This window comes from Lepidochelys kempii, chromosome 1, assembly GCF_965140265.1.
Source record: "Lepidochelys kempii isolate rLepKem1 chromosome 1, rLepKem1.hap2, whole genome shotgun sequence".
Classification (NCBI taxonomy): Eukaryota; Metazoa; Chordata; order Testudines; family Cheloniidae; genus Lepidochelys; species Lepidochelys kempii.
Window position 1 is genome coordinate 116,914,737 of NC_133256.1, and position 22,733 is coordinate 116,937,469.

General features: G+C 41.3%; 1 protein-coding gene across 8 annotated transcripts in view; it reads left to right on the plus strand.

Moving 5' to 3' along the window:
• Nucleotides 1-22,733, plus strand: part of TBC1D8 (TBC1 domain family member 8) — a 74,576-nt gene that overhangs the window by 34,659 nt on the left and 17,184 nt on the right. For 7 of the 8 annotated variants that reach the window (XR_012159834.1, XR_012159833.1, XM_073351960.1 and 4 more), the window contains 4 exons: nt 3,541-3,781; nt 17,377-17,584; nt 19,228-19,422; nt 21,708-21,890. Coding sequence is in view for 6 of the 8 variants with exons in the window: in XM_073351960.1 (XP_073208061.1) it covers nt 3,541-3,781; nt 17,377-17,584; nt 19,228-19,422; nt 21,708-21,890 (827 nt within the window). In the remaining 2 variants the exon portion in view is untranslated. The remainder of the gene's footprint in view (nt 1-3,540; nt 3,782-17,376; nt 17,585-19,227; nt 19,423-21,707; nt 21,891-22,733) is intronic. The other variant, XM_073351950.1, reaches the window with a different exon arrangement.

Consider the following 22,733-nt stretch of genomic DNA (forward strand, 5'->3'; position numbering starts at 1 on the left):
ACAGTATATAGGGAGAGTTAGGTGCTGAGAAATGAGATCTGCAAAACCCAGCAGGGTGGGTGGAGAGCTGCTTAAGCTAGCCAATAGGTCACACTCCTCTCCTTGGCATTTTCTATCTAAGTGCCTAAGTCTGGGTCAGAGGGAGGCACTTATCTCTGCTTGGGATCCACAGTTAGGAACCTTCTCCTGGAGTTTGGCACCTAAGCCCTTCCTCACAAAAAACGGGAGGTAACAGCTGCCTTTAGCTCAGAACACCCAGCTAGTATGCAGGGGACCCCTCTGCCTGATTTGAAGCAAGGGTTTGAATCCATCTCTCTCACTTCTCAGTAGAGTGCCCTAGCCAGTAGGGTATTGGATATTCTGGGGTAGGTGTCTGTCAGTCTTCAATGACTGATTATTTGTACACAGTGGAATGGCTTCAACAAGAGACGAATTCCAATGTGTACATATTTTAGCATTGGAACAGGGAATTGAACTTGGGTCTCCCACATCCCAGATGAGCCACTGGGCTATAGAGTTATTCTCAATCTTTCTCTGGCCTAGTTCCCACTTGGGTTTAAGCATGAGGTTGGCACCTGGGTGTCAGGACTAAAGCACCTGTGCTTATGCCCAGCAGCAGATTATTAGGTATCTAAGGGACTTTACTGGGGGAAATGTAGCCACCTATAGGATTAGGCAGCAGCTGAGTGGGCATTTTTAGCATCTGAATTTTGGATTTAGGCAACTAAAGTGGCAGTTAGGCTAGATCCACAAAGGTATTTTAAGCAATGCTACTTAAAATGCCTAAGTCTTAACGACTTTAGAAAATAATGCCAATAGAACATGTTCTTGCATTCTCAAACACAACTGCTGGGAGAAACAAAACACGAATTACAAAACCGAAATAAAAAAGCCTTGGCAGTTATTTTAATTCTGTTTTATTGCAATGCTTCAGTGCTGTTGGATGAACAGAAATATGGGCAAAGTACTAAATCTTCTGGTTCTGCCTGTTGATCAAAAAATCCTTATTTTATTTCTGGTGGTGGTGTCAGTGAGTTTTATGTGAAGTCACAGTACTTCGACACTAGAAGGGCACTTACATTGAAACATGTTCAAAGATACTCAAAGGAGGGAGATCTATCAAAAGATTTAGAATTTTGAAAGGTTGGAAAGTTCAATTCCTTAAAGGGCTACTGTGAAGTTTTCATAGTTTTTAATTACGGTAAGTTTTCATTGTTCCTAGACTTTGAAAATATGTTGTCTTTTGCCACCAGTTTTGACCTTTTTTGTAATTTGGCATGCTCCTTCTGTTTCATACAGAATATGAGCCAGTGGTGGGCAACCTGTGGCCTGCATGCGGCTCATCAGGGTAATCTGATTGCGGGCTGCGAGACATTTTGCTGACATTGACCGTCCACAGGCATGGCCACCCGCAGCTCCCAGTGGCTATGGTTCACCGTTCCCAGCCGATGAGAGCTGCGGGAGGTGGCGCGGGCCGCAGGGACATGCTGGCAACTGCTTCCCACAGCTCCCATTAGCCGGGAAAAGAGAACCGTGGTCACTGGGAGCTGGGGCAAGTCGTGATGGTTAACATCAGCAAAATGTCTCGCAGCCCACAATCAGATTACCCTGATGAGCCGCATGTGGCCCTCAGGTTGCCCACCACTGATAAAAGCCGTTATGTCTTACTTGGCTGACGTGTTTGACAACAGCATTAGTAATAACGTTAGTACAACTCTAGATAACTGGTCTATAGTCCCTTGGCTGTCTCGCTCTGCTGAACTAAAATATTTTATAGCGATTGATAAACAATTTGTGTGACATTAGTATGCTACATTTAAATAGGAAAAGTTAGAATCAGGGAACAGTCTTGACAGGATTATGGTTATGGAATAATACAGTAAACTCACTCGGGTCTTTTATGAATGTAATTAATTATTGGCATAAAATTATTATTAAATTATTATAAAATAATTTTATAATTATAAAAATTATTGGCATGTTATATATAACAAAACAATCAAATCATGACAAGGCTTTACATTATTGCCTTTTTATGACTTGGTTAGCAACAAGAGATTGGCCTGGGATATTGGTAGAGTTTTTCATTGGCAACGAGAGTCCTGGGTGAGCTTTCAGCAGTTGTTAACCCAGGTGGAAAATCTAATTTATTTTCAAGTGTTTTTCAGTAAATAGTAGCCAGATTGTTAGTCTTAGAGCTCGTATAAAAGGCAAATGATCTCCTTTCATAATCATCCAATATGCGCTGATCCTTTTTCTCTTCTTTAGGTAGTGACAGATGATTTAACAGAATGTCAATATCAAAAATGCTATCTTGTACTCTTTCTTAATTGTAGTTGGCCTTTGTCACATGCAGTTAAATGCTTCTAGACAAAATTTACAGCTGTCAGTTATTTAAAAAAATTAAAATGGGAAGATTAAATTAATATGCATAGTAATTTTCTTCAGAATTCTATTTATGGGTGACATTGCAGCCTTCTTCAGATTTCCATTGGTAACAGTTATATTTTGTGCGTGTGGACTTTATATTTCATATGTGGTATTTCTCAATCTTTTTTACCTCATTATACTATATTGGTTATAGAAATGGGTGTTTCAAACTGGACACAGACAGAAATGTACACATCTATTTTCTGATGACATTGTCCCCACAGTAGTTAAATTAGAGTAATTTGTGAGCTTGAGTTTTATTACTGTTTTCTGGTGATCTTTGTAGCCTTGTTAAAGGGTGGTGTCAGTCTCTTCTTCATCAAAGGAAACTTCTGATATATAGATCTATACGTTTATATAGCCTGCTGCTTCCCTGACACTGTCTATGTATGTCTATACTACCTGCTGGATTGGCAGGCAGCGATCGATCCAGCGGGGATCGATTTATCGCGTCTAGTCTAGACATGATAAATCGATCCCCGAGTGCTCTCCCATCGACTCCTGTACTCCGCTGCTGCGAGAGGCGCAAGCAGAGTCGATGGGGGAGCGGCAGTAGTCGATTCACTGCGGTGAAGATACCACGGTAAGTCGATCTAAATACGTCCACTTCAGCTACATTATTCACGTAGCTGAAGTTGCGTAACTTAGATCGATTTCCCCCCGCCGCCCCCCTCTCCTCCAGTGTGGACCAGGGCCAAGTGAGTAGGAGGCCAAGTTCTCACCCTTCTCAAAACCTACTTCCAGTAGGGTAGATGGCCCTGGAACCTTTCCTCATGTTCTTGCCACCCCCTAGCGAATGAAACGTAACCTGTTTTATGGGGAGAGGACTCCCGTCAATGTTACTTGATGATTTAGTGTCTTTCCTGAAAACTAAAAGAGACTTAAGAGGGCAATCCCTCAAAAGAGATGCTTTCTGCCTAGAACATTGGAGAATGAATAGTGGGTACGTATTAGGCATTTATGTTTTTTTTAAATATACAGAAGGATATTTTCTTCCCCTTTATACCTGTTTAAAGTCCATCTGAATTTTAGTATGTTTGCATATTTCTGAAGTCTGTGAAAAGTTTAAACTCAGTTCCTAAGAGGTTTTTGCTTTTTCTCAAATTGCAGTAAAACTCCTAGTTCCCTGGATTGATGTCCAGAAACTGGAAAGAACCTCCAATGTCTTTATGACTGATATCATCCGTATTACCACTTCAAGTAAAGAACGAGACTTCTCCATGTTCCTTAATATTGATGAGGCATTCAGGATAATGGAGCAGCTGGCAGACGTAACACTCCGAAGGCTACTAGATAATGAGATCTTTGAACTGGATCCAGGTCTCCAGGATCCTACTCAGATTACAAAAAGGTAAAAAGCAAAGTTCTTGCTTATGCAAGAAGAATTATAGAAGTACATTTCCCATTTTTCAGTATTTTATTTGCTTGGTAGTAATTAAATATTGAACAGCTGTGTCTTCAGGAAAACCAGACTTTATAATATATTCGATCTTCTGGAATAGAGTTTTTCAGTGTGTATGCAACTCGTCTGGAGTAGGTATTCAAGTCACACCACTACGTTTTCTGTGTTTTCTGAAGTAACATCACTCCTTTTTTTTTTGTCTTTTAAAAGCACCATTTCATTGCCCAAAAATAAATTCCAACTGCCTTGAACAAAAGCACTCTTTGTTATGCTCTTTGTTCTGTGTAAACTTTCCAAGTGCTGATAACATGGTAATTATTGCTTGGGGTCACCTCTTCTTGAACTTCTGACAGATGGAAAGTCCCTACTTCTATTATTCTCATCGTTGATTTAACAGGGAGTTCTGGGAATCAAAACTGTAGTGAGAGATTCATATGCAATTGTCTGTATTACCCTTGGCCTTTCATTCCAAAGAATCCCAACATATATAGTTTCTTTCTCTCTCTCTATTCCTCACTCACCACTGAAATGAAGTTGACTCGGAGGGAGGAAAATGGTAGCCATTCTGTGCCGGTAACAGTACACAAAACACGCATGCTCGCTTGACCCTGCAGTGAGAACTGTGCACTCTCATAAATATAGATCACTCATGCTACATGAATGAATGATCTGTGAATGGTTTTTAGGTGAGGAGGAGAAGTTCTGATGATGAGAATACAGATGTACAATAACTGTTTTCCGTTATTAATATGCTTCGGTTTTGGTGGCCATTTCTGCAATGATGCCAAAATTACAACCCCTTTTCTAAACTCCTGTGAATAGTGCTATAGGATCTTTAATAGCAGTTGAAGATTCCTATACACTATTATTTTCCCCAAGCATTTAAATTTACGCTTCATAGGTGAAGTCCTGGCTCCATTGCAGTCACTGGGCTAGGATTTTGCCTATTATGTCATTGAAGAATATATTCTGAGCAGTCTGTAAGTTTAATGAAGGCAGTAAGCAGTAACACTTACTTATGTACACCTATTCAGTGATGCCAGAGGTTCGTTTAAACTAACGAGTTCCTCAGAACCTCACCTTTTGAACTAAAAATATATTGTGTCTTGAAGTAAAGAAACTAATGCACAGGAGCTATGACACCAATTGCACACCAGTTTTTTTTTCTGGGGGATTCCTAATTTGTAATTTTTAAGTTCTCCTTTTCCCACTGAAAGACTCCTTGAATTAAAAGTCTTAATTGAAACAAAAGTTAACACCCTCCACCCCCTCAGATGTAAATATTGAATTTAATAGACCTCTGATATACTGTAGTGTTAAGACCTTCAACTGAATCAAACTACAAATTGTGTCCTGAATCGAGTTTGAAAAGCAATACGTATATTAATGAACCAGCAACAGGAGCACAAATCAGCCCACACCTATAATCACACAGTTTTTTTCCTCCCCTTCCTTCCTTCCTTCCTTTTTTTTTTTTTTTTTTAAATTTTTTTAAAGAAAAGAGAGAGAAGAAATAGTTTGCAAGAGAATTCCTGAGCCTGACATTCTGTAAACATGCTGGTGAGTGGTAACTTGAGAATACAAAGATGTTGAAATCCCATTTCCTGTACACAGGTTAGACAGGTAGTGGCTAGGTAGGTTCGTACTTTGATGTAGTATGATTCAGCAAGTTTATTTTTTGAGTAGTGGCTAAACGAGTTGCTAATTCTGACATATTTGGGTTGAAGTGACTTTTTTTTCGCTGTTGTAATAGTTCAGGAAATACTAGTTCTCACTTAATTTTTCCCTGTGTTCTCTTTTTATAATTCCCTTTTTGGTCTTGGAAGCAAATATTAGAATGTATTATAATGCAATGTCAGAATCAATGTAATAGGCCATTTCAGGGTGTATACAAATTATTTTAAAATAAAAAAATCTGATTCTCTCCCATCCCACCCCCCGCCAAATATACATTTATTTTTTGGGGAAACAATAATTTAAAATTTAAAAATCTACGTTCAAGCCAAAATTTACTATAATCTATAAAAATCATTTAAATATAAGTAATAGTTAAGTGGTAGGTGTTTGCTGCCAAAGTTTTAAATAAAATCAAACCACTGAACTTGTTAAAGTCACTGGCTAAGTACCTGGAACCAGGGTTTGTTGTAGTTCTAAACCACCTTTTGACACCAGTAGCCTCTTCTGCAGGTTTAGAGAGAATATTTTCTTCATTTAAGGTTATTCAACTAGTTCAGTTTAAGGATGTCACTAGTCCATTCATAGTTGAGAAACTAATTGAGAGTTGAAAAAGCAGGGGAGCTTGTTTTTCCTTTTTCCAGTCTATGAATAAAAATGAGATGAGAGAATGAGACTTACTAGTTCTAAATTCTTGAAGGACAAAGTGACCAGAAAAAAACAGTTCGATTCACTAACTGCAATTACTTCCTTTATTTAGTAAATCCATTAGTTTTAAATGTAAAACGTGTTTTGATAAACTCTTTTTCTTACATTTCCAGTACATCTAAGATCATTTTTACTAATTAAATAAAACAATTTTAAAATGTTGTTTTTGTGCATTCCAACTGAATTCCAATTTCCATCTAAATGCAGCTTTACACAAATCACGAGCCAAAAAAAAAATTAATTGTAAATGAGAAACATCATTCACCGTTTTCTAACAGAAGATGTAAAAATTAAGGATCTGAATAAATGTATATTAAACTATACATAAATGTGCATAGATATTATGTACCCTCTGGGTTAGCAAAAAAGGGAACCAAATTACACCAACCAATGAGAATTAATCTTTCTTTAAGAAAATAACTAAAAAGTACAAATATAAAACAAGATTAAAATTGATATTTAAATAATGGTTTCCTGCCTGCTGTTTTTAAAATCATGATTAAAATCAATTATTTAAATCACTTTAATTTAAATGAGTCCACCCTGGGCCAAATATTATAAAAATGACTCCTTTACCCCACTCCCCCCCGTTAGTATTTTTTTATACTTGTTGATGCGTTGGACCAGGGGTGGAAAAACTTTTTGGCCTGAGGGCCACATCGTGGTTGCAAAACTGTATGGAGGGCTGAGTAGGGAAGGTTGTGCCTCCCCAAACAGCCTGGCCCCCGCCCCCTATCTGCCCCCCTCACACTTCCTGTCCCCTGACTGCCCACTTCAGAACCCCTGACCCATCCAACACCCCCCTGCTCCTTATCCCCTGAAAGCCCCCTCCTGGGACCTCCTGCCCCTAACTGTCCCCCTGGGACCCAACCCCCTATCCAACCCCCCCTGCTCCCTGAGTGCCCTGCACCCTATCCACAAACCCCCATCCCCTGACAGCCCTCCTGGGACTCCCACACCTATCCAACCCCCCTGCCCCCATCCCCTGACTGCCCCCCACCCAGAACCTCCGCCCCATCCAACCGCCCCCTGCTCCCTGACTGCCCCCCTGACCCCTATCCAACCCCCCGCCCCCCTTACCGTGCTGCTCAGAGCAGCAGGAGCTCGTAGCCCCACCGGAGCCAGCCACGCTGCCCGTGCCGCCCGGGAGGAGCGGCGGGCCAGAACACTGGCGGCACCGCGGGAGAGGGGAAGGGGCTGGGGGCTAGCCTCCGCAGCCAGGAGCTCTGGGGCCGGGCAGGACGGTCCCGTGGGCTGGATGTGGCCCACAGGCTGTAGTTTGCCCACCTCTGGGTTGGACACTACATTCCAGGGGCTTGTGGCAATTCTTTTAAAAAGATGCCTTCATTTCTCTGGAAAAATGAGAACTTGTGTGGAAGATCTTCGCGTTCTGAATAAACTACACATGAAAAATAGCAGCTTATAATTATAATTCATATTTTAGAATCTCCTGTTTTCATCTTGCTGAAAAGTAATATAGGGCCCATCCCTGCAACCCTTTCTTTACTAATGCAGGTAGTTCTGTAATCTCAATGGGACTACATGTGTAGGGGCTGCTGGATCAGGTCCATATTTGTGACAAGAACAATACTGGGGCCTAGTTGCAAAGCAGATAGTAAATCAGTTTCCTTCCTGCTTAATGTAATGATGATGTTCGTAGACATGGATTGCAAAGGGATTAATGGCCATTTAAGCACACTCAAAAGCAAACTGAAGCTGAGGGGCAGTTGATAATGACAAAAGGCCTTTATTGCAAATGCAGTTCAGTGCCATGAACTGCACTGTTACATAGGATAACTCTTTTATCCAAAGAGATTAGATTTTCTTGCTTTGTGAGGGTTTGAAAATGCTGTTTTACTGCTTTCTTTGATTTTCCACTTCCATCTCATTCAGGATGTGTATAGGACAAAAACTTCTTGAGGAAATGGCCTGAGTGGAAATGTAATTGGGTGCATGCGGTGCCAATAAGATTTGAAGAGGATAATAATTTCTCTGGGCTGTTACGGTCTTAAATCCTTTTTCTTGTTTTGTAATGATGAGTTTCCAATCCATAGAATTTGAAGCAAAATATTTAAAGCAAAAAAATACTTTTGATTGTTAAACCAGTGTCAGAGCGGAATGGAAACTGGTTGATGAAATAGCTTGCATTACAAATGTTGCTTTCGTCCATGTGGTTGCTTCTGACAGGGAGGCTCAGAATATCAATGTGTTTTTAATAAACTACAAACTTTTACAAATACTTCCCAGCTTATACATATCAGGTACTTCTCACCCCATGGGGGAAAAAATAGTGAGTAACTTTTCTCTAAAAGTGAGACGTCATCTAGCTACTTACCAATGGAACATTGTCATTTAGATGCTTTATTCTGTCGCTGCATGTTGTTTTAATTCTTTGAATATGAACAGGCAGTGACTCAACAAAACTGAGATCCTGCCAATATGACCCTTGTTGGTTTTAAAATATAGAAAACACACGTGACAGTGAGGATGCAGTCTGAAGTGTTGAAACACTGTCCAGGAATTGTTTTGGTCAGCCATATGTGTATTATTTCCTTTAAGTAAAAGACTTTTTAAAGGTAACTTTTAGGTCACCTGTAGATGATCACAGTTTCAGTCTTACTAGTCACTCAATGTGCTGGAGACAAAGATAATCCTAGAATCCAACAAGGTGCAAGTTGGGAATCCAGGCGAAAAAAAAAAAGGGGGGGGGGGAGGTTTATATTTTTCTTAACTTTCATCATATCTTCTCACTGGTACATATAAAAATAACACTACTTGTTTTAGTTGCCTGTTGATTCATAAATATGGAACTGCCAATATCAGGAAGAAAAGAGGGAAGTTGCTTGAGTTTAACAGCCCCAGCACATTGGGACTTTGCACTCATGTTTCAGCGCTGGAGGGGTTTTGAAACTCAGAATGGAATCTTTGGAATCCCCTCCCCCTTTTTTTTTTCTTTAATTGGGAAGGGGGAAGATAACCTAGATGACAAGTTCTTTAGTACAGGGAATTTAGCTTATTTGCCAAACACTGTTCATGCTTCTCTGTAAATAATAAATCTTGACCGTGTCCTTATTTCAGCATAGGCAATGCCCCAGGGCTTGGGTCCACCACCTTAACTGAGTCATTGAAACTTGTCTCCAGGGTAATATCGTATTTATTACTGGAAAACTTACAGCTGATATCATGGGCCCATAGATCTCAATCTTTGCTGTATCGCATTTAAAGGGTTACCTTTCCTGTTTCAGCAACTAACTTTAGAGATACCTTTTTTTTAACTGCCATAAGATATTTTATATGCTGTACTTTTGCTGGGAGATATTTATGAGGGCATGCAGTTGCTGAGAGGTGGAAATGCATAGCATTTCTCTTTGGGTAACGGAATTCTGCTCTTCTGTTCAACTTGTGATTCTTTTCATATAAGTTTTCATCTCTGCCCACAGTGATGTGAGTACTGACTGCATTTCATTCTTGTGCTGACACTTTATTCTCTTTCCCGTATCGCACAAAGCTGACCTCCATCTCAGCACCTTTCTTTAGGGCAGTCGTGGATGAGGTGTGGTCTCCTGGTGCAGCTGTCTGATCTTGCTTCGTGAGTTGTTCAGAATAGGCAATTCCAGTGATGTTAGGATTGACATCCTTCCCTAATGACAGGAGGCTACGGTTATGTCTATATGTAAACTCCTGGTTCAGGAGCCAAATTAGCGATCGACATTACCCAGAAGAGCCACAGTTGTGTGAATTCATTGTTTCATATACTGTGGTACTATGTATTCATATTTAAACCGTATGGCAGGGGAACTATTTAGTTTTTATTATAGATATATATTCTCACAGCAAAATGACTGACCAAGTATTATTATTTTATCAACTACAGTTGGTTAATAACATAGTAAAAACATCCTGATTGGTTAATAATTAAATCACACAGTGTTTTAATATCATGTGCTACAAAGAGCTGCAGGAGATGCATTAAAGAGCCACTTGTGGCTCGAGAGCGAGTCTGAGTAACGCTGGTGTAGACACTCACTGCACTGATGAGAGGAGTTCTGTTGCTGTAGTTAATCCAGCTCCCCGAGAGGCAGTAGCTACAATGCTTTCGTTGACCTAATACGGTCTGCACTGGGGGTTAGGTCAGCTTAACTATGTTGTGCAGGGGTGTGGATTTTTCATACCCTTGAGCGTGACCCAATGCCCCCTTTTTCCCCTAAAAAACCCTTCATGTGGTGTTGCAGTGCATGTCGTCATGCCAAAAGGCAAGTACACACTTGGTGAATTTATATAGGCTTTAACATAAATTTTGTTAGCTCAAAGAGAGGTGAGGCTAATGAGTCAGGCCACTGTGGCAAAATAAAATTTGAAGATACTTTAAGACCTGTTTTGGTTGAAACACTCAGTGTATCTATGTAGTGTTGTTACTTTACTAGCTATGAGTTGCTGTCCTTCCTCCACAGTAACAGAAATCCAGCCAGATGAAAAGAAAACTTAAAAGGAAAAAAGCATAAATGTTCCCATTTTAATATAACAAGTATTGGTGAGCCCCATCAGCCGTTGCAAGTTGCCAAAGTTACAGCAGTATTTTTTCTTGTTCCTGGGTAACCTCTCTGAAATTCTTAAATATATCAGATTATTTTTCCTTCTTAACTGAGTATTGTCTGTATGTGGCTGCCCCCGTCCCTTTTAATTCAGATGTATTCTAAGATATGTCTCTGTCTATACTACAGAACTTCTGTGTTTGATTTTTGGTGGGAAGGAAGGCTGATCTTGTAAAGTATTAAACTGGGATTTGGGAGAGATTTGGATTCAGTTTGCAGCTCTGCCACAGATTTCCTGTGGGACTGTGAGCAAATCTCATAATCTCTCTCTACTCCAGTTCTCCATCTGTTAAATGGGAATGATAAAGCACAGACATGCTCTTCTCCGCTCCCTCTCCCTCCCTCCCCCAAAAAAACAAACCAAGGAGTATTCAGAAACACTTGTTCTTTTGGTATAGAGAGGCTACTATATTCAACTGCTGCTGACAGTATGCTCGTCATCTTGTGCTAACGGATGCTGGGTGCACCCTGGACGCCAGGTATTGAACACATTTATGCCATATTCACAGTGGCCAATCAGCGTTTAACCACTGTTTAGGAGGGAGGGATGAAATTGAGCAAAGCAGTGTTTGACAGCCGGTGTTAAACATAGCCAGTTTAAGATTTTCAGCTGTCTTGGATGTGGTCTGTAACATTTTATGAATGCTCAGGCATCAGGTTTGTAGGAAACAGGGCACAGCCCTTCTAAATTGCATGAACACTCATCTCAGCGTGAGAAGTGCAGGCTTCTCGGTGTTGCCCAGAGGCAAGTATTGGCATACTCCTGTACTAACATTTTACTAGCAAAAGTGTTTGATACCTGTCCCTACGCTACCCACAGTGCAGGGTGGAAGTCCATGTTGCAGAATGTGTGGGACATGTTTCGAAGAGGGGGAACCGTAAAGATCACATCTAGAAAACTGGTTCTAAGGCACTTTTCTGATTTATGCTAAAACAGGGGACGTGTCGCCATGATGATGGCCAAAGCCTGATTTTAAAATTGGTTCAGCTAGTGCTGCTTATTTCTTTGTGGATAGGACCCTAATGTTCCAGGCATCAAAGTGGTCTTTGTTAAATTCCAATGGATAGTTGTTCATATTACACATACGAATGAGCATTTATGTATTGTGTGCGTATAAACACACAATTGTATAGTGGGAGAGTTCATATACATAGCGATATAGTTTCCATTTACACATAGACTTCACGCACCATGTAATACTTTCTCAAAATCTCATGCAATTTCAATAACCCCAAACTTCATTTATACATAACAGAAATTCAAAGTTAAGGTATCTTCCACCCCTGCAATGAAAATTTAACTCTGCCCCCTTCCAGCGCTGCTCCACATACTTGCAATCTGCCCTCACAGTTGCTACAGAACACTTGGGAAACAGAGCACGTGAGCACTGTAGGACAGCTTAACACATTTTCTTTACTAAAGCCTGGTCTCTTCTTAAAAGTTAGATTCACATAACCCTGAGCTTTATAGTTAAGCCAACCTAACCCCAGTGTAGATGCTGGAAGGTTGATGGAGGAATTCTTTTGTCGACCTAGCTACCACCACTCAGAAAGGTGGATTACCTAGAGCAACGGGAAAAACCTCTTCTGTTGCTGTAGGAAGTGACTATGCTGCTGCAGCACAGCTGTAGTGCTGTACCTATCGGGTTCTGGGAAGCAGGCGGGCAAGAGCCTACCCACTGCTTAAGGACCCCCCATCCCCCAGCCTAAGGGGAGGATCTACAGGACCGGGTCATGGGTCACAAACAGGAACTACCTACATCTGGGCTACACCCATGCACTGAGCCTGCTCCACTCAAACCACTCCAGATTGCTACGTTACACCTTCTTTTCCCCTTGCCCTGAAGATTCCTTCTGAGACCTTGCCTTCACTTACCCCTCTCTAAGCCCCAGAGACCACTGTTGTGTATGTCAGAGTACTGACATTCCCCATGGGGAAAAAGACACCCCTGTGCACCTCTGCTGACACAACCAACATAATTAATCATTGACATAAAGCATAATTGCTCTCTCTCTCTCTGTATACATGCGGCTCTGTTCATATCGTAGTGACAATTCTTGCCAATCTGCTCCAACTAATCCTTCCACCATTCAGTACAGTTACACCTAGCTCAGGGAATGCAGCTGGAGAGCGTGCAGATAAATGCTGGAACTCAAAGCTGTAGAACACAACACAAATGATGGAGCATTCTCTTTGTCCCTCCTCAGTCTACTTACTGTAGACTCCTAGATTTTTAAGGCGAGAAGAGACCATTTGGTGGTCTAGCTTGACCTCATGTATAACACAGGCCAGAGAATTTCAGTTACTCCTGTATTGAGCCTAATATATGTGATGGACTAAAGCCCCCGGTCTTGATCTGAAGCGATGAAGAATCTACGACTTCTCTTGGTAGTTTAACCTTTGCACCACCCTTACGGTGGCTTCTGCCAGCTCTAGGGCTGAGAGTGGAGCAGCAGAGTTAAAATTGTGTTGTAGCGTTGGTCTGTATTACTTCACTTAGTATTTCTAGAAGTTTAGTCACTCTCCACATTGTGGAAGGGCCCAAGAAACCACCACCAGCCAACCTTAACTATCCATTAATGAAGTTTTGGGGCATTTAATTTCCATAATTTAAAACAAATAATTTTCAGCATCATCATGTACCATAGCCCAGCTATGCCCATTTAGTGCCTCTGGCTCCTTGGTTACGATTATCCTGGCACAGAATGCACTGGCTCCATGTTAGTCCCTTCAGTGCCCAACTCATCTCCCATCTTCCTGCCTGTACAGCAGGGCTGGTTCTCCCTCCTTCGCACAGAGAAGAAGGTGTTGGTATGAGACCCACAAGTTGAGGAATCATAGAATCATAGAATATCAGGGTTGGAAGGGACCCCAGAAGGTCATCTAGTCCAACCCCCTGCTCAAAGCAGGACCAATTCCCAGTTAAATCATCCCAGCCAGGGCTTTGTCAAGCCTGACCTTAAAAACCTCTAAGGAAGGAGATTCTACCACCTCCCTAGGTAACGCATTCCAGTGTTTCACCACCCTCTTAGTGAAAAAGTTTTTCCTAATATCCAATCTAAACCTCCCCCACTGCAACTTGAGACCATTACTCCTCGTTCTGTCATCTGCTACCATTGAGAACAGTCTAGAGCCATCCTCTTTGGAACCCCCTTTCAGGTAGTTGAAAGCAGCTATCAAATCCCCCCTCATTCTTCTCTTCTGCAGGCTAAACAATCCCAGCTCCCTCAGCCTCTCCTCATAACTCATGTGCTCCAGTCCCCTAATCATTTTTGTTGCCCTTCGCTGGACTCTCTCCAATTTATCCACATCCTTCTTGAAGTGTGGGGCCCAAAACTGGACACAGTACTCCAGATGAGGAGCTGGGCCGAGGATGCAGGGACTAGCATGAAGTCACTGGGGACATGTTTTGGAGAGAGGGGACAGACATTGGGGATGCATGGATGTGGGTGATTTTGGAGGACAGATGAACATACCCAGCATGCCCCACTACACAGCTCTGACCCCCTTATTTTCATTCCGTTCTTCCCTCCGCTGCTCCAACAACAGCCCACATTCCCCTTCTCTGCTTAGACTCTCCCCTGCACTGCTCCAGTATTCCTGCTATCATGCCCATGGCTCTGACCACCCCCACCCCCAACTGCTCCAAGCCCCCTCACCCCCACTCCCGTACTCTCCACACACCTCCCACACGCCAGCTGCACCTTCCATGTTTCTGGTAAGCTTGGAGTGGCCATGGGGAGGTGGGAATGTGGTGGGGCTGTGAAGAGGGTATGTACCAGATGGAGGCAGGGAGATGCTGAGTCCCTCCCCCAGATCTGGGCTGAGTTTATGAGGAAAGGGCTCTATCCATCTGGCTGCATCAGGAGGCTCAGAGAGTCATGAAGGGGACCATATCTCAATATGATGATTGCAGCTGAATGAGAACGCTTCATGGAGATTAACATGACCTGAAATCATAGCTCTGAGGCATGTGAACTAGAGCTAAGAGAATAATTGCATTCATTGTTTTTGGCATTTGGTGGTCTCTTCCCCAAATATTGGTTTTTGGGCAAAACTTTAGGGGGAAAACACTGCTGAATGCAGGTAGAGAGTAAGGTATGGGCAGAAGACACATTCTCTGAAAACTACTAGGTGGTAGGACTTGAACTCACACTGCATAGGTGCGGCTCAGGTTCAGTGACCCCAAGCAGGTCACCCTGAGACACCCAGTTATTGTGAAAAGACTCCCTGAAAACCCTCTGGCTTCAACAGAGCCCTAATCTTGCTGCACGGGCACGTTTCACCCTTTTAGGCACATCAGTTTGGCACATGCCAATCTGGATTTATAAACTGTACCCTTCAGTATAACTGCCCAAAGAGGCAATGGATGCCAGGCATTAGGTGGGATAAATCCTGGGTGGGTGAGATCAATGTTTGGAGTATTAGAATAATAGTTTGAGCCCCAGGTGTGTGGAAAATAAGTTAGAACCAGGTCATTTTATAAAATGTCGGATTATTAGGGTGGCTGTAATCTCTGGAACCCTTTGCTCAAATGACCCCAGCTTTGGACCACTAACCCTCTCTCTCTCACCTCCATGAGGCACAGCAAATATCAAGAGAGTCTGAATCTTCATGTGGATTGTAGAGTACTTAGAATGATCGTCTTTTAAACAGTAAGCAGCTCTCAGCTGTAAGCACAGCAGAGCTGTCGCTTTGCTATAATACACTTTAATACAACAATTGGCAAAGCATGGGAAGCGATAGCATCAGGAGGGAACTTACCTTCTCAGCACAATAACTGGAGAAAACAACCTTATATAGAACGATGGTGGATCTTATCATTAATGCTCATCTGTGTTGTGCAGAAGTGGAAAATATTTTTGTGCTTAGCTAACAGAGAGGCATATCCTGATTCAGCTTAGTCAAAATAGCAGATCCTTGCATGCACTTGTATGTGCTTGTCCGAGTTTCTTTTGCTATGGAAATTTAAGTCTCAAGAAAGCTTTTGTCTTGCTTTGTAAAGAATACTTCTCTTTGTTATTTTTAACAGAATGGAGCCTTTTTGTCTGTTTTCCTTGGATAACAGTATTACTGAAGATAGTGGGTCAGAAACTCTGGTCAAGTTCATTCTGTTGTTTCTATTGTTTACTAGCTTTAGAGTTTCCTTTCCCCTTTTCCAACTTGCACTCCGCTCTGTCCCTCACTTCACCGGGCTTTGTTTTTTCTACAGTTAAACATTAAATAAAAAGGGAAATTAGGTTATTTATTAAAAGTGAAAGAGGCTTCTATACTTTAGCCTTTATTCCTAAGTAACGCAAAGAGAGGGGTTTTTAGCCTGCTTTTCCTTGGCTCACCATAGCACTGGGGAGCTCCATAGGTCAACCCATGCTTTGCATTCTTTCAGTGGAACAAAGACAAGCTTTGTTTCCCCCTAGGTGAGTTTTGTTGGAGGAACTCATTCACAGTAAAGAGAATAATAGGACTTCATTGTCAAAAATTTAATGCCAACAAATAAGTATGGATTATGACTGTTTTCTTGGAAATCCTCAGAGTATTACGGCTGTGGTTCACTGATACTACCACAGCATGGTGTAATGAGCAGTGTCTTGTTTATAATGTAATTTATAAAATATAAATGGCTGTGTAATTCCTCATTTAAAATTTTTGCATCACCATTCAAAAGCTAAATGTTTGTTTATATAGATTGTCCCTTGGCTTCATGGTTTCGGAGTGGGGGAGAAAGGAAACCTTCCAAATTCAGTCTGAATGTCTGTATCTAATGTCATTATACCTATCTGAGTTTGCAAAATGGCCCCAAAAATTGCTCTGAATTTTGAACTGTTCGAATTCGTCTCAGTGGCTGTCAGCTTGGAAGTTTAATGATGACGATTTAAACGTCATCATGGTTAACAATTTCACTGCTGAATGTTTTAGCAGGAGTATCAAGTTAATGTGCTTTTCCATCACTTTTGGGGTGTGTAGAGGCAAGAATCAGGAATGGTGGCAGTGGAGCAGATAATGCTGATAAATATTGAATGAGGAATTAAAGACCTCCACCCACTCGATGATGATGATACATTAATCCCCTTTGTCCTTGACTAAAAAGGGAGTGAAGGGGCAGAATGTACTGATAGCCTTTGGTTGCCTTCTGGGTGCCCCAAATCAAAACTGCTTCCCTGAATGGCAAGTTCCAGCTGTCATATCCTTTATGCCTTGTCCCCTCCCCTGCACCTCCAGTTCACATTTCTCATACAAAAGCCTATGGCACACTGAAAACTAAGGAACAACTAAAATTAATTTATGTGTGTTCCTTTTTTAACAGGTAGTAATATTGTTTTTAGGTTACTTGTCAAAAGTGATCAGTTGCTATGGTCTTTGTACTTAGAAGTTGCCACCTTTATAGGCTTCCACATTCACATAAAGACCTGGTTGGCAAGATTGCTGTATGTAACAGTTTTACTCTACATTACTTATTCTTAATTATTGTTATTTCTTTTGTAATGTAACTTTTGGAAAGGAAGCTCAGATATTAGGTTTCAAGATTTTTTTTATTTCTCCCTCTGTCCCCCTCTTTTTTTTTTAACAAGGGATCTCGAAGCCAGAGCACAGAGTGAGTTCTTTCGGGCCTTTTTCAGACTGCCGGGGAAGGAGAAGCTACATGAAGTTGCAGACTGTTCTCTGTGGACTCCATTTAATCGCTGTCACACTGCAGGAAGGATGTATACTTCAGACAGCTATATCTGTTTTGCCAGCAAAGAAAGTGGGTGTTGCAATGTTCTCATCCCCCTTAGAGAGGTAGGGTCTGCTGATTGATTTTAATTTTACACTGTGCCTGTTTTTTTCTGATCCAAACCACTGCTGTCAACTAACTTAGCTGAAAAACAGTTGTTTTCCGTAGGAAGGAGATGTGTGGAAGAGAGTTGCAATATGTTTTGTTCCTATCTTCATTAGCAGATGAATTTCTATATGGCAGTTGGGTGAGGTAACACATTTTTCAAAGTAGTATTGTCGATTAATACAGTGTGATGTAACAGAAAGGTACCTTGCAAAACAAGAGATTGATCTATCCAAGGAATAATTGCTATTGGCAGTAAAAGTGGCCCAAATTTTCCCAATCCCCCCTCAGTAGGCAGGGGGATGTGAACTGGGAAAGTCCCAAGGTAGAGGTATGGAAAGAGGGAGTGCCAGTTTTATTTATTTTATTAACTGTGGTAGCACCCAAACGTTTCAAGGATTGGGGCCCCATTGGGTGCTGAACACACATGCAGATAAGATACAGAGGCATCTTTCCCTCCATTCCATGCAGTCTTCCCCCAACCAAGCCTGTGGGGATTCCACACACAAGGGACTACTGATTGGCAGTGGATTGTCCTGTGGAGCTGAGGGAAGCAGGGGGCTCTGGATGCAGTGCCGACACACAGGTCTCCAACACAGACACGATAGTCCAGTCTTTTAAAAAAGACTTGTACGTTTTTATCTAATGGAGATTTTTGGAGACAAAATTTACTTCTTGGCACTCTGGTGTAGAATCAATAGAATTGGTTTCTGCTTTCAGCAGAATTAAGTGGCATTTCCCCCTCACTGCAAGAAGTCTGGCCTTCAAGTATTATGAACATTTCAGTATATTTCATTTAGCCTTTGTCTGGCTCATGGATGGCAAGTAATAACTGCCAATCAGCTATTTTAAATGCACTGGAGTGGGATGCTGTTTGATTTTAAAATTTTTTTTTTTCAATCCCTGTGCCTGCAGTTGTGATCTCTTAATGATGAAGCTCTACTTTCATCCTGAACCAATAACAGCAACTTCTAAATGGTATCCTGACCCTAGCAGTGACTTGTAGTGACACAGCATCTGAAAACTTGTGGAAAACAAGTGATGTAATGTACATAATTGGAGACAAAGGCTTTTTAATTTCATATCTATCAAAAACTGTTAGGCTCACAGGGTTAAAAACTTAATTCAATGCTATTGGTCAGAAACTCTGTATTTCCTCAAGAATTTGGTTATTTTGATCCCATTCCAATTGTTGTTTTAAATGTCGGCAAAACCATAGCTGTTTGCCAAGATTTTAAAAAGTAGCATAATGATTCTGAGTGCCCAGTTTGGGATACCTTAATCTGGCATGAACGTCCGAAGGTGGGTGCTCAGATTTTTGAAAATCAGGCTTCTTTAAGATGTCTTAAGTTGAGCATTCAAAATCACAAGTTACTCTTGAAAATCTTTAGACTGAAGGGGGTAAGGTCATCTGTCTAAAGTAAAGAAAATTTAATCGGTCTTGATCTTTAGGATGTATCTGACCATTTAGACAATCTGAATGGTCATAATATCAGTGTGCAAAGAAATATATCCCTTTATGTACATTTCAGTGCATGTACAGTATATCAGAGAGTGTATTTGAATGGTGACTAATACATTTTCTGTCATGTTTTTGGAATAGGTGGTTAGTATAGAGAAGATGGAGGACACTAGTCTCCTTCCCAATCCCATCATTATTAGTATAAGGAGCAAGATGGCCTTTCAGTTCATTGAGTTGAAGGACAGGGATAGCATGGTGGAGAACCTGCTTCTGAGACTAAAACAAGTCAACACCAGCAACCCAGTGTACTATAACTGCTTGGAAAAAAAAGAAACGGTACTAAACATTTGATCTGTTTCAAATTGCATAATGATGATGATACTTAGCCTTTTGTCCAGCATCTCCTAAAATCATAACTAGGGCAGAAAATTGGTCGGAAGCCTGTGATTAAGGACAGGATTAGAATTCAAAATGATGGTGACAAACTATAGAAATGGTTTGAAATAAATAGGATGAAATTTAATAAGGACAAATGCAAAGTACTAAGAAGGAATAATCAATTGCACAAATTGAATACAAAATGTGAAATGGAAGGAGTACTGCAGACAAGGATCTGGGGGTTATAGTGGATCGCCAACTAAATATGAGTCAACAATGTAATACTGTTGCAAAAAAAGCTAACATCATTCTGGGATGTGTTAGCAGGAGTGTTGAAAGCAAGACACAAGAAGAAATTCTTCCTCTCTACACAGTGCTGATAAGGCCTCAACTGGACTATTATGTCCAGTTCTGGGCACCATACTTTGGGCAAGGTGTGGACAAATTGGAAAAAGTCCAGATGAGAGCAACAAAAATGATTAAAGGTCTAGAAAACATGATCTATGAGGAAAGATTGAAAAAACTAGGTTTGTTTAAGAGAATGAGGGGGGACATAAGTGTCCTACGACGTAAAAGATCCTTAAGAAAAAGAGAGTGATAAATTGTTTTCCCTGGGGACGGGACAAGAAGTAATAGGCTTAAAATGCAGCAACGGAGATTTAGGTTAGTTTGGGAAAACTTCCTAACTATCAGGGTGGTTAAGCACTTGAACAAATTACCAAGGGAGGTTGTGGAATCTCCGTCATTGGAGGTTTTTAAGAACAGATTAGACAAACACCTGTCAGGGATGGTCTAGAAATGTAGTTCTGCCTTGGGGCAGGGGACTGGACTAGATGACCTGTCGAGATCCCTGCCAGTCCTATGTTTCTATGATTCTGTGATTTACAATTTACGAGTAACTTCTTACGGATTAATGTAATGAGGTTTTTTCCTATGGTGTTCATAAACTGTAGGCTAATTAACTGTGTGTTTGGTATAGTATCTTTTGAATTAATCTATAGTAAATTCTTTTCTACTGTATTGTATAAACCATCAGGGTATTTTATTCTTTGTGCAGGACCAAAAATGCTCAATATTTAACCAGGAAGCTAAGAAACACTGAGTGACAGATAACAAGTACTTGCTGAAGTGAGAGCATTACTGCTTGTATTTCAAAAGGTTTTCCTGGGACAGTCTTGGGGAAGAAAGTTGGGACTCTAGGAATCCCAAGTGGGAGTGCAGGGCAGAGCATGACACTTTCATATCCTAGAGGATTACAGGCAGTTTCAGTCTGAGTGTCAGTTCTCATGACCTCAAAGATTTGGGATTCAGCTAAGCTGCCAGGAACTCAGCATTTTTCAGGAAGTAGCATTTCTACCCTTCCCTTCTTGTCTCTAGGAGGCCTCTCCCACATGGTGTCTCCCCACTGAGGAATAAGGCTGTGGAGAACTTCCCTCCCCTCACATCAGGGGGCCTTCAGACTTCTCCTTGTTCACTTTCCTGTGTTGTTCCTCCCCAGTATGAAAAATCAGTCTTTTCCTTAAACTAATGCTCACTCTGTTTCAAAAATCATCCGTCCTGCCCCACTCCCCTCAATCAATTCAGTAACGGTTTCTGGTACTCCAAAAATTCACTAATTATTTGATGTGAAAACTGACCTGCCACAGGTTGAATCCTGGGCTGCTGTCTGGTTACCTTCTAAGGCCTCACCATAGCTAACTTTCCACTACCTGCATGATAATCCCACTTGGAACTCAACCCCGGGAGACACGGGATGATCTGTATGTGTCTGTCCTGGAGCTCTGGCTACCGTGCTAGGGTGTTGGGACAGTTTATAAAAACCTGGGATTGTCCCCACTAAATCCAGACTATGGAGTAGCACAGTTGTAAAGGCTACTAGCTAACTTATCTCTAAAAAAGAATAGAAAAACACTTCCTGTTCCTTCCTAAAAAATATGGGAGAAGGTAGCAATGGAGTCCTGATCTAGTGGTGCTGATCACCTACAGCTCCCATTGACTTTACGTAGTGACTGCAAGTGCTCAGCAAAACTACTAATTAGTCCATTATTAATTAGGTGCCTAACTGTGGATCTTGGTACTTAATTTTAGGTAAAAATTTTCCAATTTGGGCAAAAGTTAAGACTATAACAAAGTTACCTGCTTCACTAGTTTGTGTTGGCTCTTGTTGTCTCAAACATTATACATACAGTACAGTTTTTTAAACTCTTTCCAAAAATTATTTTTCTTCAATTCTATGTTGCAAGAACTCTCTCGTGTTTCATTCAACATGTGTGTTCAGTGACTGCGAGTCCCGGGATTTGGGAATGGTGGCGTCCCAAAGCAAAGACAAGAGTGAAGGTGAAAAGGAGAGCAGTCATTTGTTAAATGCAGAGGCACTAAGATCAGTGTTTCACCAGTCCGGAGCTGAAGGGAATGACTTTAGGATGGTATGTACAGCTGGGGTGCAGTTGTAAAGTAGCTTTTAAAAATAAGTCTTAAAAATAACTATGGTAACTCGTTTGGCCAAACCCTCTCTTTTAATAAAGTGAACTATATATAGCCAGGAAAGTGTAAGTGTGGTTGTGTGTGTTTTGAGTTTAAACTATAGTAAGCTTCTTTGTTTGTTCGCACAACTTTGCCTGCCTGGCTCTTTTCTCATCCCACCCCCAAAATATTTATTTACCACCCCTCCCCCAATACGTAAAAACTGGTGTCTCTTCACACTCTTCTTTTCACATGATGTCACAACCACAAATGTGTGAATTTTTGAAAATGGTGTTTTGATAGAGAGGAGGTGTTGGATCCGTCTGCATAGTTGCAGCACTTGTACTTTATCAGGCTTTCTTATTACTACTGCCTCTCAGCAGTGCTATCTTACCAGAGTTGTAATGAGCTAGTGGATCAAGCAAAGGACTCATAGTATTCCTGGTAGCAGTGTAGCTCTCCCTTTAAAAAGCAAAACAAAATTAGCTTTATGGGCCTGTGGAGTCCACAGTTGTCTCTGCTCCCTCAGACTCCCAATTGATTTGGGGAGCCTGGTACAGTTATTGTCAGTGCTACTATCATTTAAAATAAGTTTGCCCTTTTACTTGTGATCTTTAGGATAATCGTGGTTATTCACAGTCACAAGAACTAATCTTTTGGGTCTGTGAGAACCATGGCTGGAGATTTCTTGAAGGCTTTTTGGGAAGCCTTCTGTCCACTTCATGAATGTGGGAAAGGGGCCCTGCTGCCCAGGCTCCCCCGATGAATGTCGAGCTGCTGCAGGCTCCTTCTGAGAAGTAATTGTG